The 20270-nt window shown below is 45.4% G+C and overlaps 2 protein-coding genes across 2 annotated transcripts in view; both read left to right on the top strand.

The window, feature by feature from the left end:
* Positions 1–19074, top strand: part of LOC309563218 (membrane-spanning 4-domains subfamily A member 8-like) — a 59758-nt gene extending 40684 nt beyond the window's left edge. Inside the window, exons 5-6 of the mRNA XM_082267582.1 lie at positions 12662–12781; positions 18697–19074. Coding sequence (XP_082123708.1) covers positions 12662–12781; positions 18697–18819 — 243 coding nt within the window. The 3' untranslated portion in view covers positions 18820–19074. The remainder of the gene's footprint in view (positions 1–12661; positions 12782–18696) is intronic.
* On the top strand, positions 216–12254 carry LOC309563339 (uncharacterized protein; the record flags this gene model as incomplete). Its single annotated transcript, XM_082267734.1, has 3 exons — positions 216–271; positions 2475–3120; positions 12243–12254. 3 exons carry the CDS (start codon positions 216–218, stop codon positions 12252–12254), a joined length of 714 nt encoding a protein of 237 aa, XP_082123860.1.
* Positions 19075–20270: the final 1196 nt, after the last annotated feature.

Genomic DNA, 20270 nt, shown 5'->3' with positions numbered 1-20270 from the left:
GCAAAGCCGATATATCGAGGGCCGATATGCACTTTCCCCGATATATCGGAATCGGCCACCAAGGTGGCCGATATTACCGATATTTCGGTAAGTGCTTGTACCGGAGTGATGCCTACAGCTAGAGGAATCGTCCATAGCCGCCGGTTGGCTGTCTTGTAATGACAACCGATGCGGCTGAGAAGCTGCTCGGCTGTCATTACAAGGAGCGCGAGGGGATGTCCCCCCCTCCCGCCGCCTTCGGCAGCTCGTCCGAGTCTCCTGGTCTCCACCGGTAGACTGTGGCAACCAGCCTGCACGGCCGCTGAAGACCCGATCAAAGCCACATTCGGCTCTGATTGGGTCTCCATGCAAAAATCCGGAAGTGATGTCATGATGTACTCGGCACCAGATTTAAAAAAATGACAACATTCAAAACAGCCAAACTTGGCATTTTGAACGCTTTTAAGTGCAGTGGAGGGGTTTGGGGTCTTTTAGACCCCCAGATCCTTCCACAACAGTACCTGTCAAGTAAAAAAAAAAATAATAATAATTTTTTTTAATGTACGAAAATATCGGCAGATATCGGCCCATACCGATATGCGATGACCAACATATTGGCAATGAAAAAACGATATCGGTCGATCACTAGCTTTGACACATCTCCAGGTTAATGATGCTATACAGCTTCTCAGCAGTGTTAATTTTGGCAGGAAATTTCAATTTAGTTTTAGTTATAGTCTTTTGACTAAAATGCCATTTTAGCTTTAGTCGAATTTTAGTCTTTTGACTAAAATGCTATTCTAGTTTTGGTCGTATTTTAGTCATTTGAATTGTTTTTGTTTTAGTCATATTTTAGTCGACTAAAATCTCCAGTACATTTTAGTCAACTACATATAGAATAGGTTTAGGTTAATTGTAATGCATTATTTAAACATTTCTATAGAGTTTCCAAATGAATTATATACTCCTGGAGTAAAAATCTAGTAATATGTTATTATTTATGATATTAAGGTTTGAACATGCATTACAGACACAGATTTAGTCATTGTGATATATAACGTCTTTATAAATAAAACCAAATTTCATAAACAAACTAAAATATTGCTTTTTGACAAACAGACAAATGCAAAAAAAACGAAAAAACTGTAAACTCTATTGGCTGTATTATCCTCCAGGGGCGTAACTACAGGGGATGCAACTGCAACCGGGCCCCATGCTCCAGGGGGCCTGTGCGGCTCCCCTGTACACCTGGATAGGAGGGGCGGCGGGGGCAGCATGTAGAGAAATCACTGTCCTCCTTTTTCCTCCTGTAGCTGCAGGAGGAAAATGGAGGCGATTGGTTCCTCTGAATGGTGCCCCGCCACTCCTCCTATCCGGTTCACTTGTGTTCTGCTGTCTCTGGGCCCCTGTGTGCTCCCCCCCCCCCCACTGTGCTCCCTCCCCTTTCCTACCGGCTGCAGGGGATGTGTCGCAATAGAGAACCAGGAAGGGGTCGGTAAATATGTAATTTACCAGCTCCTTCCTTTTCTGAATGGACAGAGTCATAGTCAGTGACATTGTAAGAAAATAAAATAAAATGATAAAAAAATAATACAATTTAAATACCAAAAAATAAAAACTACTGACACCAGTGGGTGATCTTCCAAGATCGCAAAGGTCACACTTGCGACCGGGCCCTGGCATTCCACCACCGTGGGGAGGCCCCAAGATGGCAGGAAGGGGGCCCAATGCAGAACTTGTGAAAGGGTCCCGCTGTGGGACTGTAATAAAGGGCCTCGCAAGGAGAGTAAAGGGCCCCAGGATCAGTGGGAAGAGCCCCAGGCTTGAAGGGAAGGACCTTGGCCAGGGGTCCGGGGGGCCCTTTACGGTTTCTTGCTCCGGGGCCCTGAAGGTTCTAGTTACGCCTCTGTTATCCTCACACATATTACCTAAATATATTACCAACATTAAATATTAAAAAAAATATATAAAAAAAAGCCTTTATTAATTTTCTCTTTCAGCAGCTTAGTTAGTAGATTCCCCATACTTAAACTTATGCCATAGCGCAATACATGTTTAAACTTTAATGCGCTATTATTACATGCTCTGGATGGAATTGGCAGGGGGTTGCACAGGCTGGGATTGCATTGGCAACTATCATCTTGGATAAAGTATTAATATTGGATTAAGTATTACACTTCTGCTCAGCACTTCAGCGAATGCACAAAGCATACAACTGCAAGCCAACAGACAGACTACAGGTGAGCTGAGACTCTATACTGCTTTTCCATCTCACATTCAGTTTACATCGCAATCTCACCACCCTGTATTATGCAATCCCTAATTCTCCTTCTCATGTTTGCATCCTCTCTCCTAAAACTTTCTCTCCTTCACCCCTCATCTCCGCCCCACAGCTTGTATATATCACCCTCACTCCTATCTTCACCTTTATACTGCACTCATCAACTCCTGCTGATTCTGAACCCACACACCAATAAAACCTACGGGACACTGAGATGTGTCCCCCCTCATAAATCATACTCCCATATCACCTCCCTCACCCTTTTGCTTCTCCTAACCTCTGGAGATATTTCCCCAAATCCTGGACCCCCATCATTTACCTTTGGCAGACATACACATCACCCCCTATCCTCTGACACCAGCCGAAATCCACACAATCTGGTTTCTATTCCTCTTCTGCCTCAAGCCAACCTCCCCTTCTCCTGCGCCCTCTGGAATGCCCGCTCTGTTTGCAACAAACTCACCTCTGTCCATGACCTATTTATCACAAACTCCTTCAACCTGCTTGCAATTACTGAGACCTGGCTTCAAGAATCTGACTCTCCTTCTCCTGCTGCCCTCTCCCATGGTGGTCTCCTGTGGACTCACTCTCCCAGGCCTAGTGGACGGAAAGGAGGTGGGGTTGGAATTCTGCTTTCCCCTCAAAGCACTTTTCAGGTTCTTCATCCACCGCCTTCTCTGTCTCTCACCTCATTTGAAGCTCACTGTATTCGTCTATTTTCTCCAGTTTCGTTGAGAATTGCTGTGATCTATCGGCCTCCTGGACCGGTATCAGGCTTCCTTGATGACTTCTCTGCCTGGCTACCCTACTTTCTCTCTTCTGAAATTCCCACAATCATTCTTGGAGACTTCAACATCCCTGTTAATCTTAACACTCCTGCTACTTCTAAACTTTTGAGCTTAACCTCCTCTTTTGACCTAAAACAATGGACACATGCTTCTACTCACTCTAATGGCAACAGCCTTGACCTCATGTTCTCCTACCTATGCACCCCTCACAACCTCTCCAACATTCCATTCCCTCTCTCTGATCACCACCTCATTAGTTTCAGTCTCTCCTTGTCCTCCTCCTTACCTTCCAACTACCGAACAATTACCCGTAGAAACCTTCGCCATCTGAACCCTTCACTTCTTTTTTCTGCTACAGATGGTCTCTTCAACACAATCTCATCCCTCTCCTGCCCCAACATGGCCACTTCTGTCTACAACAGTTCACTGTCATCTACCCTGGATGCTTTGGCCCCCCTCACTACACACAGAATCAGGCCCCGACCGCTTCAACCCTGGCAGACAGACAATACCAGAAGCCTCAAAAAACGTAGTCGTGCTCTTGAGCGTCTGTGGCGTAAGACTAAGTCACAGCAAGATTTCTGTCAATATAAATCTGCCCTCCAAAAATACAGTTCCTGCCTCCACACTGCCAAACAGACCTACTTTATCACTCTCATTAACACCCTCTCACACAGTCCCCGTCAACTCTTTTCTACCTTCAACGCTCTACTTCGTCCTCCATTGCCTCCACCCACTAACTTACTCACTGCCCAAGAGATTGCCAATCACTTCAAAAATAAGATCGATACAATTCGTGAAGAGATTTTTACACTAAAGATATCTCCCTCACCTTACACACCTTGTCCTCCTGTACAATCAATACTTCCCTTGTTTAACCCAACTACTGTAGAGGAAGTTACTAAAATTTTTTCTAATGCCCACCTAACTTCCTGCCCCCTGGACCCTGTTCCTTCTCAAATACTACGGTCACCCTCTGACTCTATCCTACACTCTTTAACTCATATCTTCAACCTCTCCCTCTCCACTGGGATCTTCCCCAGCTCTCTAAAACATGCGCTAGTAACTCCCATACCAAAGAAAGCCTCGCTAGACCCCTCCAATCTTAATAACTTAAGACCCATCTCCTTACTCCCTTTTGCTTCCAAGCTTCTTGAACGTTTAGTCTACAACCGCCTGAGCAAGCACCTCATTGAGAATAACCTCCTTGATCCCCTTCAGTCTGGATTTCGCCGGCAACACTCCACAGAAACTTCTCTCCTAAAACTTACAAATGACTTACTAACAGCAAAAACCAATGGTCACTACTCGATACTCTTACTCTTGGACCTCTCGGCTGCCTTTGATACTGTTGACCACCCCCTCCTTCTCAAAAAACTCAGTTTGCTCGGTCTCCGTGACTGTGCTCTCCACTGGTTCGAATCTTACCTATCTCACCGCACCTTCAGTGTCACTTACAATTCCACTTACTCCTCTGCAACTCCTCTTACTGTTGGGGTCCCCCAAGGTTCTGTCCTTGGACCACTACTATTCTCAATCTATACCTCCTCCCTGGGTCAGCTAATAGCCTCCCATGGCTTCCACTACCATTTCTATGCTGATGACACCCAAATCTACCTCTCTACCCCTCAGCTCACCCCATCAGTCTCCTCCCGCATCACTGATCTACTAACAGACATATCAGCCTGGATGTCTCACCACTTCCTCAAACTGAATCTATCTAAAACCGAGCTCATAATATTTCCTCCTCTACGTGCCCCTTCCCCAGAATTCTCTGTCAAGATCAATGGAATAACTATTAGTCCTTCCACACATGCCAGGGTGCTAGGGGTAACCCTGGACTCTGCACTGTCCTTTCAGGCTCAAATCCAATCCCTGTCCAAATCATGCCGCCTTAACCTCCGCAACATCGCTAGAATACGGCCCTTTTTAACCAATGACACCACCAAGCTCTTAATTCACGCCCTGGTTATCTCTCGCCTCGACTATTGCAACTCCCTCCTCATTGGATTACCCTTACATAGATTATCCCCCCTTCAATCCATAATGAATGCAGCTGCAAGACTTATCCACCCTACCAACCGTTCAGTGTCCTCCAACCCTCTCTGCCAATCCCTTCATTGGCTTCCACTCACCCAACGAATAAAATTCAAAGTGCTAACAACAGTTTACAAAGCCATCCACAACTCTGCCCCCAGCTACATCACTAACCTGATCTCAAAATATCAACCTAGCCGCTCTCTTCGGTCCTCCCAAGACCTCCTGCTCTCTAGCTCCCTTGTCACCTCTTCCCATGCTCGCCTCCAGGATTTCTCCAGAGCTTCTCCCATTCTTTGGAACTCTCTACCCCAATCTGTCCGACTGTCCCCTAATCTATCCATCTTTAGACGATCCCTGAAAACCCTTCTCTTTAAAGAAGCCTACCCGGCTACTAACTAATAACGCTGTTTCTCTTGCTCCATCAGTGCATCCCCCACAGCTATTGCCTTTTGTATCAATTGACCCTCCCTTTTAGATTGTAAGCTCTAACGAGCAGGGCCCTCTGATTCCTTTTGTTCCAAATTGTAGTGTAACTGTAATGTCTGCCCTCATTTTGTTAAGCGCTGCGCAAACTGTTGGCGCTATATAAATCCTGTATAATAATAATAATAATAATTGTGTTGCCGATTTAAATTGGCCAGCAGAGTAGTGTTAATTTTTATGTCAATTTTCGATTTAGTTTTAGTCATAGTCTTTTTACTAAAAGGTCATTTTAGTTTTAGTCGTATTTTAGTCATCTGAATTTTTAGTTTTAGTCGTATTTTAGTCAACTAAATTAGTGTTAAAATATTTTAGTAGACGAAATTAACACTGCTTCTCAGCTGCCACAGCAATGCTAGAGTTTCAAGCACAAATGATGTAGCAGACAACATTACATTCATGTGCTGGAGTCCTATTACCATGAAGTTCTGTCAACATCTTCATTAGTCTCCCATCCTTTTGCCTATGGAGGCATGGCAAGAAAATGACTGGTATTGAGCAATAGGTGCCCCATATTAGGGTATTAATTACCCCACAGGAGTTCCAAGCACAAATGGTATAGCAGACAACATTACATTCATGTGCTGGAGTCCTATTACCATGAAGTTCAGTCAACATCTTCATTAGTCTCCCATCCTTTTGCCTATGGAGGCATGGCAAGAATATTACTGGCATTGAGTAATAGGTGCCCCATATTAAGGTATTAATTACCTCACAGGGGTGACAATTTGACACATGTAAGGGTCCTCTCTGAATTCTGTGTAAAACAGTTAACAAACGTGGTGGGAGGAGGACCAACTGGGAAAACTCACGGATGCCAACAGAGTGTGGCAGAGCAGGGTTTAGGCGCACTGACAGCATCTGTCTTGAGGGGTGGAATACAGCCTGGCCGGTATGAGCCTGAATGACAAAGGTGAGCAAGGAGAGTGCAGAGCCCTAAGCTTTCCCTACCCATCTGGAACCTTTCCCTGCTGCTAATTCTGTCCCCGACAGATGGGTAACCTGTCCCTACACTACTGACCTACGAATGCGTGCCGCACCCAGGAGCCAGGGTCTTGAATTGACTCTGCCACACCTAAAATGGCTGCTAGAGTCACATGGGCTTGACTCTAACATCCAATCAGATTGCTGCCCCAGTGAAACCATAGAGCAGGCATGTCCAACCTGCGGCCCGAGGGCCGCATGCGGCCCAGAACCACAGGCAATGCGGCCTACTGCCCCCTGACAATTTTTATTTTTTTTTGCTGGGGAGGAAGGAAGTCGAGTCGGGGGCACGGCCACAGCGGCTTCCAACTAACTGTAGGCAGAGGATGCCTCGGAGCCTCTGTCAATGATAGACAGCACATTGGTGATGTCTATAATAGGAGCCGGTCAAGGAGGCAGGACTTCGTATGACAGTGGTCACTGGGTAAGCAGGAGATCCCTGCTCTGTGTAATCCAGCGGCTCTCCTCTCTCTTCATTGCAGACTGCATTGGATGGGCACACACTGGTGAGGCTACATTGGATGGGCACTGATCAGGCTGCATTGGATGGGCATGCACTTGTGAGGCTGCATTGGATGGGCACTGATCAGGCTGCATTGGATGGGCGTGCACTTGTGAGGTTGCATTGGATGGGCACTGATCAGGCTGCATTGGATGGGCGTGCACTTGTGAGGCTGCAGCTGATGGGCACTGATCAGACTGCATTGGCTGGGCACGCACTGGGGAAGCTGCATTGGATGGGCATGCGGGAAGGGCGCGGCTGTGTTTTATTACTTATATACCTTAACTGTAGTATATATTTTATATGCGGCCCAAAAAAATTTCTCTACACTCAATGTGGCCCAGAGAAGCCAAAAGGTTGGACACCCTTGCCATAGAGGAACCATGTTCCTCCTGACTTCCTCTCTCTCTGCTTTGCCACTGCGATTGAGCGCCCCCTGCAGTGGAGAAAACAGACTGCACCTGCCTACATAATCATTTTATCTACTGGGAGTGTCTAATTCATGTCTGTACTGGCCTAACTGTAGTTTCCCTGGGAGAAAGAAGGGGAATATGATATGCTGAGGCTCCTGATAACACCATACCATTTGGATAATTTATTGTGAAGCATGTATTGTTAATAAACTAAGACTTTTGGACTCTAATCTTGCAAGCACATGTTTTTTTGCCTTGCTGGGGGGTAGTTCTTTTTAACCCACCTGTGTTGTTTGTATTTTTTTATCACATTTTGTTTGAGTGTGGCTCAGCTGCACCCCTGCAGCACCATTCATCTACTATTTGGTCTCATCACAGGACTGTCCTCCAGCGCCTGGTTATTTCTGTGTCTTTTTTGAGCCAATATATAAAGCTGTGCAGTGCACTTGCCTTTTACACAAGAGAGCATGCACTTGTAGGTAGTTGGTGTCTGATGGGGCCATGTCAGTACAGACAGTGCAAGTTGGAGGGCCTCCCTGTGCCTACTGCCAATGGCATTCAAAGAGATAGGGAGGGAGAGAACTGTTGACTTGCCTAGAGCTCAATTTTTACTTAAAGTGTTACTAAACCCAGGAACCGCCATTCACTATATCTGTTCTCCTACAGTACACAGAACATGGAAATGCAATTATCTTAGTAAAAATAAACTGCTAAATACATTTTCTCATCAGCAGTATATAGCAGTCTTGTGAATTCTATGAGTGTCTGGTTAACCACTTAAGCCCAGGAGGATTTGGCTGCTCAAAGACGAGGCTCTATTTTGCGATTCGGCACTGCGTGATTTTAACGGACAATTGCGCAGTCGTGCGATGCTGTACCCAAACGAAATTGATGTCCTTTTTTTTCCACAAACAGAGCTTTCTTTTGGTGGTATTTGAACACCTGTGCGATTTTTATTTTTTGCGCTATAAACAAAAAAAGAGCGACAATTTTGAAAAAATAACAATATTTTTCACATTTTTTTTATATGAAATTCCCCCCCAAAAAAATGTAAAAATCAAAATATTTTAACATTTTAGGCCAATTTGTTTTCTGCTACATATTTTTGGTAAAAAAAATCACAATAAGTGTATTTTGATTGGTTTGCGCTTACTAACTACGGGAAAGATTTATGTCATTTTTATTGTTTTTTTTTTAACTAGTAATGGCGGCGATCTGCGATTTTTTTTTTGTGGGACTGCGACATTGCGGCAGACAGATCGGACCCCTGACTGACATTTTTTACACTTTTGGGGAGTACCAGTGACATTACTACAGTAATCAGTGCTATAAATATGCACTGTTACTGTAAAAATGACACTGGCAGGGAAGGGGTTAACTTTCTTGGTGATCAGTGGGTTAAATGTATCCCTAGGGGCGTGATTCTAACTGTGGGGGCGTGGCTTGTGATGTAACCACAGAGACATACGATCCTACATTGCAGGATCGTATAGTCTCTGCACTTACATCAGGGAGAATGACAGACGGCTGTGTTTACATCAGCCGTCCATCATTCTCCCTCTCCAGCGGGAGATCGCGAGTGGCCGGCGGACATCGGAGCCGCCGGTCACACGCCCGGGGATGTCCGTGAACGAGCGGGGGCAGGAGCGCCCCTCCGCGGCGCGCGCTCGCCCCCTACAGGCTCCTGGGCGAGCGACGTAGTACTACGTCAGTTTGCCCAGGAGCGGCTGACTGCCGCAGTAAATATACTGTAGGCGGTCGGCAAGTGGTTAAAGCTTGTAGGAGGAGTTTTCATACTGCACTGGCTGTCCTATCAGGATGCAGGACCCCTGACCCTCTGTCTGGACAGTGCTGTTTGGCCCTGTGCTGATCACATGCCCTCTCCTAAGAAAAAAAAAACTCTCTAGCAATACACACCAGACTGAGCATGTGCAGCCTGACTCCAGTAACTCTGTTTTATCCTGACATGTTTTGGGAGCAATATAAGAAGAGGAGGCTCTGTGCATACAGAATCAAACAGCCTTTTTACACAACGCAGAGGTTTAACCCCTTAGGTTTCACAGTGAGTATAACAAGCATGCTTTACTGCATATACAGACTGATTTTACTGTTGTGGGTTTAGTAACACTTTAACCAGTCTATGGCTTAAAGCTGAAGTTTAGGTATGGCATTTTTTACCTGGAAACATTGGGCCAGCTCAGAGCAAAAAAACACTACAGCAGTGATCTCCACTAGCTTTCGAGTCTGAGTCCGAGTGTCTGCAATGTGAAATTCAGGGAACACTTTGCAAGCTGAAGCTTAGATAGGGCATGTTCTAAATTAATACAAAGTGTTCTCTGATTAGACGAGGTGGGGAGGCAAGGAGGGGACATCACAATCTCCACCTATTCCAATCAAAGAAACCTGTGCATTCAATGAAGAAGCACTGTACTGAAACTTAAGCTTTAAAGGATAACTCCACTTATAAGTAAAACCAGGGCTTTTTTTCAGGGGGAACGCAGTTCCGGCACCTCCAGAACTGAATGTATGTAATGGCAAGGAGTGCTGGGGTGTGCTGGAGGGTCTGTTGATGCTGGCTAATAGGCAATCTATTGTTGCTGGAGAGGATCTATTTTTGCGGAGGATGGGGGTTTATAGTTGCTGGGGAGGTCTTCTGTTGCTCATGGGGGATTTATTGTTACTGGGGTGGGTCTTATGTTGCTGGTTGGTCAGTTGTTGCTGGGAGGGATTTATTGTTTAGGGAGAGGTCTTTGCCACTTGCTGCTGGAGGGTCTATTGATGCTGGCTACTGGGTAATCTAGTATTGCTGGAGGGGATCTATTTGCGCAGAGGATCTATTGTTGCTGGGGAAGTCTGTTGTTGTTGGTAGGGTATCTATTGTTGCTGGGGTGGGTCTTATGATGCAGGGCATCAATCATTCCTGGGAGGGATCTACTGTTGAGGGAGGGGTCTAGTGTTGCTGGCTGCTGGAGGGTCTATTGATGCTGGCTGTTGGAAGTCCATTGTTGCAGGGGTGAATCTATTGTCGCTGGGGTGTCCATTGTTTCTAGATCAATTATATTGCCTTTATTGTTATTGTTAATTCTCTAAAAGGGGTGGTACTGGGAGGTGGGTAAGAGGTGAAACCAAGGAATGGTGTTCGGAGGTGGGTAGGGGACGGAGTCAAGGGGTTACTCAGAAGGGAGGAGTTCCTGCACCTATTCTCTGAGAAAAAAAGCCCTGAGTAAAACAAAAGCAAATATATTTCTACATTTTGGAAACTCCTCTATTGTTGAAATCTCTGTGCTGAGTTTCCACCTCTGCACACCTGTTGTGGTCTTTTTCAGGGGTTACCACCATCCTAGCTAAATTTTATTTTATGTATATGTAGCACTACTCCCAAGGGAGCTGCTGAGTGTGGGTCCCCTTGGGTTACCATTAGCAACAGAAATACTTCCAAGCATATTTTCAAGTGTAGTTACCTTAGACAAGAACCAGTCCATTATCTTGGTTTTTAGGGTTTATCGGAGAACTTGGATAGAAGGGATGAGTGGGATACTCCAACAACTAAACTTTACACAACTGGTGGGGACTGTACAGGACTGTGGATTAACGTTGGTTAACGCTGGCTGACGCTGGTCAGCGCTAACTAGGTAGCTGACTTTAATGCAGACTGTACTACAAGACACTTCAGCGCCCCCTTTTATCCCTTTCTCTTCAGGGTTCTACAACTCGGCACCCCCTTTCACTAGACACTCCTGGTTAGCTGGCTCCTGGATCCCCTTGACCTCTCTGGAGTGGTCCCCTTTCCTAGGCAGACCCCTGGGCAGACCATGAGTACTCACAACACTGTTTTTCCAAAAGATCTCTGCCCAGCAGCTCTACTCGGTCAGCACACTCTAGATCCTCTGCAGTCCAGCTCAACCTTTGGTCCCTAGGCCGACTGCCCGGACCACCTTCCTCATTTCAGCAAAGGAGAGACAGCCGTCACCTCCTCCTGGGACTATTGCTCCCGCCAAAAGACACTCTGTCACATGACCTCTCAGGATTTATTCCCAATCCCAGGATGCATTGCAGCAATGCCCACCCACTGGGACAGTCATAAACCCTGGTGTGCTATTGGCTGGATTTCCTCCACTGTCCAACAAGGATCAAGTAATCATTGGATTACAGTAGGGAGACTCTCCAGACTCAACAGGCCACACCTGGAAGCATGTGACAGATTAACTAACAGATCAGGACCTCCTGATAAGCAGAACAGGGCCACAATATGTTTTACCTAGCACTTACCTGGGAGGGTGCTACATATATTGTGGAAAATGTAACAGAAGGAGCAGAGGCGCAACTAGAACCTCCAGGGCCCCGGTGAAAGAAACCATGAAGGGCTAGCTGGACCCCTGGCCGGCGCCCTTTCCTTCAAGCCTGGGGCTCTTCCCACTGATCCTGGGGCCCTTTATTCTCGTTGCGGTGCCCTTTATTAGGGTCCCGCAGTGGGACCCTTTCACGAGCTCTGAAGTGGAGCCCCTTCCTGCCATCTTGGGGCCTCCCCACGGTGGTGAAATGCCAGGGCCCGGTTGCAAGTGTAACCTTTGCGATCCTGGAAGTTCACCCACTGGTGTCAGTAGTTTATATTTTTTGGTAATTGTATTGTATTATTTTTTATCATTTTATTTTATTATTTTACAATGTGACTGACTATGACTCTGTCCATTCAGAAAAGGAAGGAGCTGGTAAATTACATATTTACATATTTACCAACCCCTTCCTGGTTCTCTATTGTGACACATCTCTTGCAGCAGCTGGCATGAGAGGGGGGGGGGGGAGCACAGTGGGGGGGGGGGGACCAGGGAAGCACACAGGGGCCCAGAGACAGCAGAACGCAAGTGAACTGGATGGAAGGATAGCGGGGGCAGAATACAGAGGAACCAATCTCCTCCATTTTCCTCCTGCAGCTACAGGAGGAAAAAGGAAGACAGTGATTTCTCCACATGCTGCTCCCACTGCCCCTCCTATCCAGGTATACAGGGGAGCCACAAAGGACCCCCTGGAGCATGGGGCCCGGTTGCAATTGCAACCCCTGTAGTTACGCCCCTGAGAAGGAGCCAAAATATACAACACACCCAGGTAGACAGGAACAAAGTTGGGAACTATAGGAAGGTGCTCCACTTATAATATCAGCATACAATTAACATCGTCTACAATTTTTTTTTAACAGCTGCATGGGATAGCATTGGCATTCCTATTTATTGCTTGCTCGGTTCAGATCGGAATGTCCCTTTACCTGCTGTTTTTTGGCAAAAGAGCATTGAATGCAAATGAGGATTACACACCAGAGGTAAGAAATAGTATGCTTCATTACACAACACAGGAGTGAGCTTTTGCTCAAAGCTTCTGCTAGTGCCATGGACCTCATAGTATGTGCTATTTAAACTTTCTGAAAGTCAGTATTTTAATACACTTGCCCTCGAAGTGATAAGTTACATATCACTGATCAGTACTGGTCATCTTACCATGTATGCCACAGATACAGATTTAGATGAATGGATCATCTTAGCTTGTACCAAGCTATTTTCAAATAATAAAATGTGGCCTGATGCCCAGGGCCGCTGATAAGGGGGGACCACCAGCCCTCCTGTACTAGCAGGGGGGGCTCGGAGGTAGAGAGGGCGGGGACTCCCCATTCCTGTCCACCATTTAGATAATCCCCCGATGTGCAGCTATATAGAAAATAAACTTCTCCAGCCCCCTGTGTTCAGTGGGAGCGTGGGACTATTTTATCACTTTCTGGTTTAGGCAGGTTAATCCGCCGCAGCGCGCTACACGGTTGAAGCCCGGCCTCTTCAATATGAATACACCGTGACAGGCTGGGGATTAATCCTCCTAAACCCAAAAGTGATAAAATAGTCCACCTACTGTTCCCCGCTTCCACTGAACACAATGGGCACAGAGACATTTTTTTCTACATAGCTGCACAGCGGGGGATTATCTAATTGGTGGACAGAATTTTGGAGTCCCTGTCCGCTCTACCTCGGCCTCCAGTTCCCTTCAGCCTTAGTTGCCCAGCTCAGTGGTGCCCAGGAGGAAGGGAGAGGACCAGGAGCTCAGCTGGTCTCCGGGCTCCCAGCTCTAGGAGGAACCACCTGGAGGACAAGCACTGCACCCAGGCCCCAGGTAGAAGACGGCATCCAGACCAGGTACTGGGGGGGGACTAACAATGCTGCATTTGAACTCTTGGGTAATACCAAGCACGTTTGGAGTGTCACATCTGAGGGGCATTTCTGTAGATTAGGGTACACTAGTGGATCAGAGGGTGTTTGACATTTGGCAAGGAAGCATTATGATGCCTCCTCACCATCTGATTTAATCCATAAAAACCAGTACCAGCTCGCCGCAACTGCCTTCATTGTACGTGGTTGTGAGGCATCCCCATTCAGTGGAGTGGGATGCATTTGGCCACTAAACGTGATGGGGGGTATTTTTGTATACCCTCATGTGCTGCCTTTGCCATTACCCCCTCCTTACCACTGCATTCTGTACATTACATATACCAGACCCCTGCATTCTATGCATTACCCACTCCTGACCTCTGCACTCTGTATATTAAACACTCCTAACCTCTGCACTCTGTATATTAAACACTCCTGACCTCTGCACTCTGTATATTAAACACTCCTAAGCTCTGCACTCTGTATATTAAACACTCCTGACCTCTGCACTCTGTATATTAAACACTCCTGACCTCTGCACTCTGTATATTAAACACTCCTGACCTCTGCACTCTGTATATTAAACACTCCTCACCTCTGTACTCTGTATTTTAAACACTCCTTACCTCTGCACTCTGTATATTAAACACTCCTGACCTCTGCACTCTATATATTAAACACTCCTAACCTCTGCACTCTATATATCAAACACTCCTGACCTCTGCACTCTGTATATTAAACACTCCTGACCTCTGCACTCTGTATATTAAATACTCCTGACCTCTGCACACTGTATATTAAACACTCCTCCTGACCTCTGCACTCTGTATATTAAACACTCCTCACCTCTGCGTTCATTGTACGTGGTTGTGAGGCGTCCCCATTCAGTGGAGTGGGATGCATTTGGCCGCTGAACGTGATGGGGGGGGGGGGGTGTTATTTTTGTATACCCTCATGTGCTGCCTTTGCCATTACCCCCTTCTTACCACTGCATTCTGTACATTACATATCCCAGACCCCTGCATTCTATGCATTACCCACTCCTGACCTCTGCACTCTGTATATTAAACACTCCTGACCCCTGCACTCTGTATATTAAACACTCTTCACCTTTGCACTCTGTATATTAAACACTCCTGACCTCTGCACTCTGTATATTAAACACTCCTGACCTCTGCACTCTGTATATTAAACACCCCTGACCTCTGCACTCTGCATATTAAACACTCCTAACCTCTGCACTCTATATATTAAACACTCCTGACCTCTGCACTCTGTATATTAAATACTCCTGACCTCTGCACTCTGTATATTAAACACCCCTGACCTCTGCACTCTATGTATTAAACACTCCTAACCTCTGCACTCTATATATTAAACACTCCTGACCCCTGCACTATGTACGTACCCCTGACTCCTGCAAACTGTACAGTACATACTCCTAAAACCACACTGTGTAAGTTACATAGTCCTGACTCCTGCACTCTGTACATTACATATTCTTGACACCTGCATTTTTTAAATTTTATACATACACCTGACACCTACCCTCCCACTGTTAGTGCAGTTTTGCCACATCCTTATTTCACACAGTCCACGCTGCCTCCTTATTCTCTGCCTGCTGCCTGCAAGTAGAAGGAGCGGTGGTCAGGCTCAGGCTTCAGATCCGGTCAGATGGGGGGCGGCCCTGTCAGTTAGGCTGTACGGGGGCCCCCTGATTTCTAACAGTGGTCCTGCTGATGCCCCCCGTGACACATCTCCATCCCCATGCGACATAGAAACTTGCAACAGTTTGCCTTTGGGATTTTAAAAGAGGTGCATCACGCCATGATAATGGAAATGTAAAATACAAATACATTGGTACATGCAATGTAAACAGATAAACATGGACAAGTACCATATGCTCAAACTGATTTTGATGTTTATACATATGTATAATACATACAGTATTCCATAGAGCAGTCCATAGTAGGTATAAGAATGCATCCTATAGGCCCGACGCGTTTCCTGAACAACTATTAACCACTTCTGGACCGGAAGGATTTGCCCCCTTAATGACCAGGCCAAATTCGGCACTGCATTATTTTAACGGACAATTGCGCGGTCTTTCAACGCTGTACCTGAATAAAATTTATGTCCTTTTTTTCCCACAAATAGAGCTTTTTTTTAATGGTATTTGATCACCTCTGCAATTTTTATTTTTTGCGCTATAAACAAAAAAAGAGCGACAATTCTGAAAAAAAAAAACTATTTTTTACATTCTGCTATATGACATTCCCAAAATAAAAATAAATAAATAAAAATCTAAATTTTTTAACATTTTATGCCAATTTGTTTTCTGCTACATATTTTTGGTAAAAAAAAATCGCAATAAGCGTATTTTGATTGGTTTGCGCAAAAGTTATCGCGTCTACTAACTACGGGAAAGATTTATGTCATTTTTATTGTTTTTTTTTTTTTTTTTTACTAGTAATGGTGGCGATCTGCGATTTTCTGCGGGACTGCGACATTGCGGCGGACAGATCGGACCCTTGACTGACATTTTTGACACTTTTGGAGGGACCAGTGACATTACTACAGTAATCAGTGCTATACATATGCACTGTTACTGTAATAATGACACTGGCAGGGAAGGGGTTAACGCAGTACGAAATCAAGGGGTTAAATGTGTACCTAGGGGAGTGTTTCTAACTGTGGGGGGGCGTGGCTTGTGAAATGAACACAGAGACCTGTTTTCCTATATAGAAGGATCACAGGCGCTCTGTGATAATTTCAGAGAGAAGAACGGTCAGCTGTGTTTACAACAGCCGACCGTCCTTCTCTCTCAGCGGGGAGCGATCGCTGGTGTCAGGCGGCAATCGGAGCCGCCTGCCCCGTGCATCCGAGTCACCGCTGATGAGTGGGGGCGGGAGCCCAAGCTGCAGGCACGCGACCGTCGTATTCCTACGGCGGTTCGCGCAGGAGCGGCTGCCTGCCCTAGTATAAGTTGTTAAGCTGTTAAACTGTTTTATTTCATAGATAGTGTGTTTGCATCCACCCCTGAGGAAGTGAACGGTTGTTAACGAAACGCGTCGGACCTATAGGATGTATTCTCATACCTACTATGGACTGCTTTATGGAATACTGTACCTGCTCATGACAATACAATATAATATGTGTAAAAATCACAAATCTGTTTGGGAATACCGTAGCTGTTCATGTTTATCTGTTTACATAGCATGTACCAATGTATTTGTATTTTATATTTTTATTATCATGGCGTGACGTACCTCATTTTAAGTCCTAAGGGCAAATTGTTGCAAGCTATTTCCAAAGAGCAAAATATATGTACAGTACAGGTTTCTATCATGTAAAATGTGTAGGACTATATGGCCCTGAAGACTGTGGTCAAACATAGAGGCCCAATAAAGCTGGCCTGGTGGTAGCTATATTGTTTTATGTAGGGTTTCTGCATATACTTAATACTTTCTGCTTAATCTAGTGCTATGTGGAGAAATGTAAGGTTTTGCACTTGGGGACTAAAAACATAAAAGCACAATACACTTTAAGGGGGGAACCTTTGGGGGAATCAAAAATGGAGAAGGATCTGGGAATCTTAGTAGAGGATTGTAACGCTCCTGCGTTTTATGTATGATGTGGATTTACAGCTGCAGAAACATTCCACTTCAGTAGTCATGTAGAGAAACGCCGAGACACCAATCCCAACTCCCAAAGACTCATCATGTGTGGATGATCTCAATTCAGCAAGTATTCAGCAATTCAATAAGATGTTCCTAGAGTGACCCATGTATATAGTAACACAGTGATGATAGGCTGAAGAGACAGGTTGGGTAGAGATGGTAGATGACAGACACTTGAAAGGAAATGTTCTTGAAAGTAAGATAGTAGCAGATGGAATGCAGATAGGTTAGCAATCATGCATGGCAGCAGATGATAGAGTAGCAGGTGAACATACAGGAGAGACCGACCCAGTGCAAGAGCAGATGGTAGTAGGCTCAAGAGCTAGCAATCTTAGATAATGCAGATGTAATAATAGTCCTTAGTATGCAGAGCTAGATAGTGTAAGCTTTAGTATGAAGGTTATAGAGGTTTCCCCTGTGGGGTACTTATCACTAGTAGCAATGTAGAAGAGGAGAGTTTCGGCAAGAGCGGATGATCCGGTAGCGGGACACAGGGATCAGCGCAGCGTGGTTCCGACAGCGAGGTATGCTTGCAAGCATGAGAGCTTCAAGACAGGTTAGCATCAAGGCACAAAGCAGGTTGAACGAACACATGTGAGCTAATTAGGGTACCCAAAGGTACCAGAACATTACAAGGATAGACTAAGCAATAGCATGCAATGTCAAGCGGCAGCTGCCAAAGCCGGCAGAATATTAGCATGCATAAAGAAAGAGATGTATTCCAGAGATAAATCTATAATCCTACCACTTTATAAAACTCTGGTCCGACCGCATCTGGAGTATTCTGTCTAGTTCTGTCGCTATTCCTCAGGTGGGATGTGTTGGAGCTGGAGAGAGTCCAGAGAAGGGCAACTAAACTAATTAGGGGATTGGAGGACCTTAATTATGAAGAGCGTCTGCAATTGCTTGATTTATTCTCCCTGGAGAAGAGACGCCTGAGAGGGGACATGATAGCAATTTATAAATACCTCAATGGTGATCTCAGCATAGAAAAAAAAGCTATTCAGTCGAAAGGATTGCATGAGGACTCGAGGGCATACAATGCGATTAGAGGAGAAGCATTTTAACCTCAGGCAACGCAGGGGGGGGGGGGTTCTTTCCTGTTAGGGCTACAGGATTGTGGAATTCTCTACCACAAGAGGTGGTTTCTGCGGGACGTATGGTTGTTTTCAAAAGACTCTTGGACGTACATCTCAATGTTTAGAACATTCGGGGGTATGAGAGATGATTACGGCCACTCACACCTACACAGGTTGAACTGGATGGACTGTTGTCTTTATTTAACCTCAACTACTATGTAACTATTCGCATAGTGATCAGACATCACTTATGGTTATACCATCTTGTTATCTCTTGTTTTGCAGGTATTTGCTGTGAACAATGAATACAAGTATTTTATGTCCAGTGAAATGTCACAAACAGCCAATGAAAACCCAAATTACATTTCTGCGACCCCCGACAGCAAGACATCAGCTGTCACAGTATGATGGGAATCCTGTTTATGACAGCTCTAAGAAGGGAGAATAACTACTGGTAGTAAATTATACATGAAAATAAATTCATGATTGGGATATTTTTCGGGATTGGAGACTGGCTAAAATGTGAAAATAATCCTGCTGGTTTCAGAAAACCTTACTTTAAGTGTTTGTTACCCCGCCACTTCATATTACTGATATGTGCCTGCTGTACCATCTACTTGTATGGGAAAGTACTCTATCCTGTTCTCTTTGTATTGCTTCCTTTATGTGAAATCCCTGGTGTTCCTGCCAGTCCCTCTGCTTTCCTAATAAAAAAAAAAAAAACTGACCACACAAAGCAAGAGAGCACAGTGTGATCAGTTCTCTAGCTATGCTGGGAACTCAGTGGGCTCTCCTCCAATGATTAGACTTGTCCTGACCCCCCCCCCCCCCCCGCTGCACAGCCATTCACTGGGAAGCTCAGTGTGCTTCTGTTTCTCCTCCCCCTAGCACTTATGCTCTCAGATCACCTATAAAAAAAGGAGAAATGCTATTTAATTTTTTTTTTTTAACTATACAAAATGTGTTGCTTTTCATTCCTATTTTAATCTGAATTGGTTGTTTTACAAGGTGATCATTTACAATCACTTTTAAGCTGAACTCCAGGCATATATAAAAGTCTCAAATTAATGCAGCTCTGCAATCATTAATACGTCATTAAATTTATATTTTTTTAAATGCAAGCAGTGTATGTCGCTGAAAATAACTTGGTATCAGACCCTTGCAATCTACTGTGCAGCAGAGCTCAGACAGAGAGAGGGATAAGTGGCACAAGAAGCCAGTCAGGTATGTTGCATGGCAATGGGCATACTGATAGGAGACAAAAGCAAAGTGAGTGATAGGCTCACCAGTGTGCTCCTTCTTTTAAACTTTTTAAACTTCTTTTAAATTCAATGGTAATAACCCTGCATAGTGCATAAAGATGCCAAAGAACTGCCCACAGCCCAGATATTTGGGGACAAGAGGACGGTACCAGAGTAGGGAGTCAGGGGAAGTAATACTGCCTGTTCCTTTACTCCCTAGACATAATGAAGTGGATATACTAAAACTAGAGAGTGCAAAATCTAGTGTAGCTGTGCATGGTAGCCAATCAGCTTCTAACTTCAGCTTGGTTAACCTGTTCCCGACTGCCCGCCGCACTTATACAGCGGCAGGCAGCCGCTCACAGGCAAATCGCCGTAGCTGTATGTCGGTCTCGTTCACGGCGCCAGGGGGCGAGCGCGTGTCGCCGGCGGTGAGCTTCTGCCCCCGCTCGTCAGCAGGGAAGCCAATGCAGCAGGCAGGCGGCTCAGATTGCCGCCTGACACCCGCGATCATTCCCCGCTGAGAGAGAAGGATGGTCGGCTGTTGTAAACACATCTGACCGTTTTTCTCCCTGGAATGATCATAGAGCCCCTGTGATCCTTCTATATAGGATCACA

This window comes from Pelophylax lessonae, assembly GCF_965119305.1.
Source record: "Pelophylax lessonae genome assembly, chromosome: 9".
In the NCBI taxonomy this organism is placed as follows: Eukaryota; Metazoa; Chordata; class Amphibia; order Anura; family Ranidae; genus Pelophylax; species Pelophylax lessonae.
Note: the sequence above shows the minus strand (reverse complement) of the source record. Positions and strands in the feature narration are given on the sequence as shown.